The sequence below is a fragment of the Oncorhynchus kisutch genome, linkage group LG23, assembly GCF_002021735.2.
Source record: "Oncorhynchus kisutch isolate 150728-3 linkage group LG23, Okis_V2, whole genome shotgun sequence".
Classification (NCBI taxonomy): Eukaryota; Metazoa; Chordata; class Actinopteri; order Salmoniformes; family Salmonidae; genus Oncorhynchus; species Oncorhynchus kisutch.
The window spans coordinates 25,701,882-25,708,413 of NC_034196.2; the positions used below are offsets into that span (position 1 = coordinate 25,701,882).

The 6,532-nt window shown below is 43.2% G+C and overlaps 1 protein-coding gene across 4 annotated transcripts in view; it reads left to right on the forward strand.

The window, feature by feature from the left end:
* Positions 1–6,532, forward strand: part of LOC109868544 (erbin) — a 115,728-nt gene that overhangs the window by 49,330 nt on the left and 59,866 nt on the right. For all 4 annotated transcript variants that reach the window (XM_031802304.1, XM_031802306.1, XM_031802303.1 and 1 more), the window contains exon 3: positions 4,031–4,228. In XM_031802304.1, coding sequence (XP_031658164.1) covers positions 4,040–4,228 — 189 coding nt within the window. In that variant the 5' untranslated portion in view covers positions 4,031–4,039. The remainder of the gene's footprint in view (positions 1–4,030; positions 4,229–6,532) is intronic.

Genomic DNA, 6,532 nt, shown 5'->3' on the forward strand with positions numbered 1-6,532 from the left:
AGCTCTCCAAACAGGTCACGGATAAAGTTGTGGAGAAGTACAGATCAGGGTTGGGTTTTAAAAAAGTATCAGAAACTTTGAACATCCCACAGAGCACCATTAAATCCATTGTTAAAAAATTGAAAGAATATGGCACCACAACAAACCTGCCTGAGAGGTCTGCCCACCAAAACTCACTGCCCAGTCAAGGAGGGCATTAATCAGAGAGGCAACAAAGAGACCAAATATAACCCTGAAGGATCTGCAAAGCTCCAAAGCAGAGATTGGAGTATCTGTCCATAGGACCACTTTAAGCCATACACGGCACAGAGCTGGGCTTTACGGAAGAGTGGCCAGAAAAATGCCATTGTATGAATAAAATAATAAGCAAACACGTTTGGTGTTCGCCAAAGGCATGTGGGAGACTCCCCAAACATATGGAAGAAGGTAGTCTAGTCAGATGAGACCAAAATTGAGCATTTTGGCCATCAAGGAAAACACAATGTCTGGCGCATACCCAACACCTCTCATCACCCCGAGAATACCATCCACACAGTGAAGCATGGTGGTGGCAGAATCATGCCACGGGGATTATTTTCATCGGCAAGGACAGGGAAATTGGTCAGAATTGTAGGAATGATGGATGGCAATAAATACAGGGAAATTCTTGAGGGAAACCTGTTTCAGTCTTCCAGAGATTTGAGACTGGGACGGAAGTTCACCTTCCAGCAGGACAATGACCCTAAGCATACTGCTAAAGCAACACTCGAGTGGTTTAAGGGGAAGCATTTAAATGTATTGGAATGGCCTAGTTAAATCCCAGACCTCAATCCAATTGAGAATCTGTGGTATGACTTAAAGACTGCTGTACACCAGTGTAACCCATCCAATGTGAAGGAGCTGGAGCAGTTTGCCTTGAAGAATGGTAAAAAATCCCAGTAGCTAGATGTGCCAACCTTATGGAGACATATCCCAAGAGACTTTGCAGCTGTAATTGCTGCAAAACGTGGCTCTACAAAAGTATTGACTTTGGGGAGGTGAAAGTTATGCACACTCAAGTTTTCTTTTTCTTATTTCTTGTTTGTTTTACCATGACACATATTTTGCATCTTCAAAGTGGTATGCATGTTGTGTAAATCAAATTATACAACCCCCCCCAATTTTCTAAAATTTTAATTCCAGGCTGTAAGGCAACAAAATAGGAAAAATACCAAGTGGGTGAATACTTCCGCAAGCCTCTGTATATCGCCAAATTACGTGTAAGTGTATAGATTATTTCCTCCCATCACTAACACACACACACTTCCCCTCTTATATTCCTGATTACTCAGGTGAGTGCGCATGTGTGTGCACACTACAGCTGTTAATGGCTGAAAGGTTAATAGTAAATAATCCTCAGTCTGCCAATAATTGGGTCCTGACAGGCCAGTTTATCTGGAAAAATCTCTTGGTATGATGATACGGGTAGTTTTCAGTAACAGTAGGTCAGAGAGAGGGAGAGAAGCGAGAGTCAGTTGCGAGAGCGGGTAGAAGGAAGTATGGTGATGAGTCTCTGGGCAGTACCGACTGGTACATGGGTTCCTCGGAAACCCCGGAAATATTTGTTATCTGAGTGTTATGTAAGGCTGCGACCTCTTTTACTCCAAGCCACTAACTTCACTCTGTTTAGCCCTCCGTGTTGACAGACATCAGTGGCCCAGCCAAGTGTGTGTGTTATGACGGATAAGAAGAGGCCCTCTTGAGACAGGTCTACTTTCACTCACTTAGGCATCCTTGTTCCATCTTATTAGAGGCTACTCTATTATTTTCTATCTTAAACTTGCATACTGGCATCCTATTTGCACTCGGTCAGTCAGTCACTCACTGGCTACGATTCTCCACCCTTCTCTCCTTTTTTTATTTCTCTCTCTTTTCTGCTCACTTTTCTCCCTGAATTATGTGGCCATTAGTGTGATTGTAGATAATCCAGTGAGGAGCGGTGGCAGTGGAAGCCTTATACAGTTTCTAACCCAGGAGATCATGGCGGGGAGCTGACAGACCCATGTCTCTACAGCTTAGAGATGGCCATGCACTAGCCCTACATCACCACACACACACGCAGACTCTGGGAATCAGACAGTCTGCGCTACGATGTGGTTCACAGCTGAAGATGAGGGGGAGGAGGAGAAAGTCATATTCTCTAAACACTCCAGTGAACAAGGCCTCCATTAACCAGAGCACATTCCATAGTGCAATACTGTACAGCCATAAAGCCCTCAGCCATAGCCAACTCTGTCCAAAGACTTATCAGACCCATAATATCTACTGTGAATCATGTGGCTAAAATAAGCAAGTGAAGAGCGTGCCTTGAAAGAAAAAAAAAAAGCCATTCTTTCCAATCCTCACATTCGTTTCCTCTGGTTTTCTGTCCCTCAAGGTTGAGCAATCGAGTATCACTAGTACAATACACAATATCAGCCCTTTCATACCTGGGCTGACTTTGTTGTTCCATGACAAAAGACAATAGTCAAGGAACTGGATTCTCTGGAGGATGACTCTCATCACAATGCTGTTGGTGTTCATCCTTTGCTACAACACAATTAGGCCTATAGCCATCTGCGCTATTGAGCTGCTGAATGGGCTGCTTGCTATGCCTGCTTAAAAGTGGTGTTTCATTGGATGCGTTCCAAGGGGAACTGCTCTCTCCTTTTTATAACAAGAGGCTCTCACAATAGCAGAGATTGCAGTAATACAGCCATTAGTGGAGGATTACTGTATAGGAAGCTGAGATTTAGATGTAATATTCTGGCCTCAAAGAGCTGATGCTCTGTCGACTTTCACCATCTAGATGTTTCTCAACCTCAGGTCCTCGGACCAGCACTCGTCCCTGAGAAGATGCTGAGCGGTCTCTCAGATGGTTAGCTAACACCAATTTAGTGCGTTCTCAAGTGTTAGTTTTGATAGGCCAATAGGCCAAAGCAGACTTTCATGGAGGAAGGACACTAGCCCTCCACTCCCTGCTATTAAAAAAGCTTGAGAAACACTGAACACGTTTGTTGTTTATCAATGCTTTGTCAGACAGCTTTTACATCTTAATGAGATGCTACAGGGATCAGTACTAGGCCTCTGACTTTTTCATAGGTTTTTGTCTTAGATAGGCGTATCTTAAAGTCCTCATCCACTGAGTGGAGATACATTGTCACTGCACTGATGAGCAACAGTGTACGTGCCAGCTAATTGTCACCGTTTATACCTCAGTTAAAATAATGGGGAGTCGGGAGGCAAATCCATGAGGTATGCTTTGTTTGTCCAAATAGGACTCTTGTCTCTGGGCCGATGAGTGCCACTGCCCTACTGTGCTGTGCTGTGGTTCTGTAGCTGTATAGGAAGTAATGTGATACTGTTGTAGAGCTTGCTTTCATTATCCAGTGATGCTTTGGACCCACGTGTAAAATCTAAAGAGATTTTAAAGAGGCCCATTTATCTGTAATGAGTTTCCACACTAATCAATCCTCTGAGGGCATTGTGTTGATGAAAGCTGGCCCTTTGTTCTGGCACTGCCAATGCAACACAGTTGTAGCCTAAATGAGCATACATTGCAGATCCTGCTTACGTGTCAATATGGACACTGAGAACAAACGATTATGTAACTGCTAACAATGTAATTTATGCCAGCAATTCAAGAGGGCTGTGGTAAACAAGCTATCATAACGTATACTGCCTTAGATCCTCTTTGTAACTGGTGGTAAAACCTCTTGGATTGTTATTGAAGTGAGCAGAACCATACAACAAACTTAAAGTTTTTTTTTTTTTTTTATAAAGTTGACCTATCTACTCTCTCTAACCAACGACCTACCCACAAACCAACCTGATGTTGTGCTGCTGACCACGTCTCCCTCCCTTTTAGAAAACACCCAGTCTGACTCCCCTTCCTATTTGATTACTTAACTTTGACACTTATCTCTCGCACTTAGGAGGATACCTATAGTAGCTTTAGCCCCAGCAAGCAGCAGTAGTTTACTGGCCTGTCTTGACACTGACTCTCCTCTCCTCCCCCTCTCTCGCTCTGCAGTGCCTGAGGATGTCGAGCAAGCGGAACCTGTTTGTGCGGCTGGTGCCATGCCGCTGCCTGCGGGGGGAGGAGGAGACGGTGACGTCACTGGACTACTCCCACTGCAGCCTGGAGGCAGTGCCTAAGGAGATCTTCAGCTTCGAGAAGACCCTGGAGGAGCTCTATCTGGACGCCAACCAGATTGAGGAGCTGCCCAAAGTAAGAAGCAGAGACATGCGCACACACACAGATGGGCACACAGACCTACACGTTCATAATGGTAGCCTAGTGGTTAGCCTGGGGTGGCAGGGTAGCCTAATGGTTAGAGCGTTGGACTAGTAACCGGAAGGTTGCAAGTTCAAACCCTCGAGCTGACAAGGTACAAATCTGTCGTTCTGCCCCTGAACAGGCAGTTAAGGCCGTCATTGAAAAGAAGAATTTGTTCTTAACTGACTTGCCTAGTTAAATAAAGGTAATAAAAATAAACCAAGGGATGACTAGTGTTTACTAGGGATGCACGGTATATCGGTGAACATATTGGAATCGGCTGATACCGATATTGGCATTTTTTAGCTAATATCGGCCGATTCCAATGTCTAGTTTAACGCCGATGTTAAAAACCGATGTCAAAGGTACCGTGCATACCTATATAACGTAGGTACATAACGTAATGATGCCACATAAAATGTTGCACTACTCGTACAACGCAGCATTCCTAACCTAGCCCACAATGTCTGCTGTGTGGATCGAACAGTCAACAAGTCAAGCAGTCATTTGAAAGAGTAAGAAAATTTCAGCGAGACAACTCAAAGGCGAAATCCATTAAAGCCAAGATAATGGAATTCATTGCCCTTGACAATCAACCGTTCTCTGTCGTGGGTGATGTTGGCTTTCACCGACTGGTTGAGCACCGATACACACTACCAAGTGCGCTATTTTTCAGACCGAAGTTGCACAGTATTAGTGTCGATGCTAATAGCTTCACGACATACATACATATGGAACGCCGTTTGGGTCTTTGCATGTCAAAAAAAGATACAGTAGTATTGTCAAAGCTGTACAAAAAAGTCTGCAAACACTGGCCACGAACGATGTGTTTACAGTACCGCGTTGGTAATAAAGCATTATTTGTTTGACCGCAACTTCTGGGGTTGCTAGCATTAGCTTGGTACCTAGCTAGCACCAATACAACTAGCCTGAAAACAATGACAAGTAGAAACTGCAGTTATTTTCATTATTATTGTTTGATGATTTAGGAATCCTCGTGAGTAAGTATTAGCAAGGTTGCCACTTGTTATTTGCATATTGAAATTGAACTTCAGTTCATGAAAATAAATAGCTAGACAGCTACTTAACCCTGTTGCCCAAAGCTAACGTTATAAGTAGTCAGCTACCTTCATTTGGCTAGTGACACTCGACCAGACCGGGTTATGTGTTGTGAAGCTAGCCACAATAAGGATTAGGCACAATCGTGGAATTTGCAGTTTGCCTTCAAAATAAAAGTATGTCATTGACAGTGATGCAAATTAATACAAATAGTAGAATTATGCCATACTTTTATTTTGAAGGCTAACCGCAAAGTCCACTATTGTGGCTAATCCTTATTGTGGCTAGCTTCACATAGATGGGTCCGACAACCATTAATCAAATAAGAACTGTCTTATAAATTAGGGTTATTTTAGATGATGACACCTAGCTATATAGTTAGCTATCTAACTATAGCTACTGAAACAGATTATGTTGTGTTATTTGACACGTTAAATAGTGTTATTTGACGTTTTTTGACACGCAAAGACCCAGACGGCCTTCCATAGAAATCCTGGTTGAGAATGAAACGACTGAACTAATGAACAACGAAACAACACAGCAAGTAAGTGAAAGAAATAGGTTTTGATTGTGTTTTACTGGTAATGGGGACATATGTAAATGCCAAGCAAACTTTTTGGTCAGTGTAGTGTGTGTAACCTTTATTTAACTAGGCAAGTCAGTTTAGAACAAATTCTTATTTACAATGACGGCCCGGACGATGCGGGACCAATTGTGCGCCGCACTATGGGACTCCCAATCACAGCTGGATGCGATACAGCCTGGATTCGAACCAGGGCTGTAGTGACGCCTCTTGCACTGAGATGCAGTGCCTTAAGCCGCTATGTCCATGTGTGTGTGTTAGCTATTTAACTGTACTAGAATGCTTAAAGGCCGCAAAAAAATGTAATATCGGTTATCGGTATCGTTTTTTTTGCAAGGAAAATATTGGATATCAGTATCGGCAAAAAAGGTAATATCGGTGCGTCACTAGTGTTTACGGAAGGTGAGAGTATCGTGCCGATTGAACAGAGCCAATCCACAATGCAGCCCTGTGCTTTGCCCCACACGTAGTCAGTCTATTATTCTCTGAGTGTTTGTGACTGAGTCAGCATTTGTTGTGAATGAACTGTAGCTTTCTGTACAAACCGGACTTCTGCCTGAGTCATACTGTGAAATCAACTTGTCTTATTCTCTTTCTCTTTCTTCTCTCTTTCT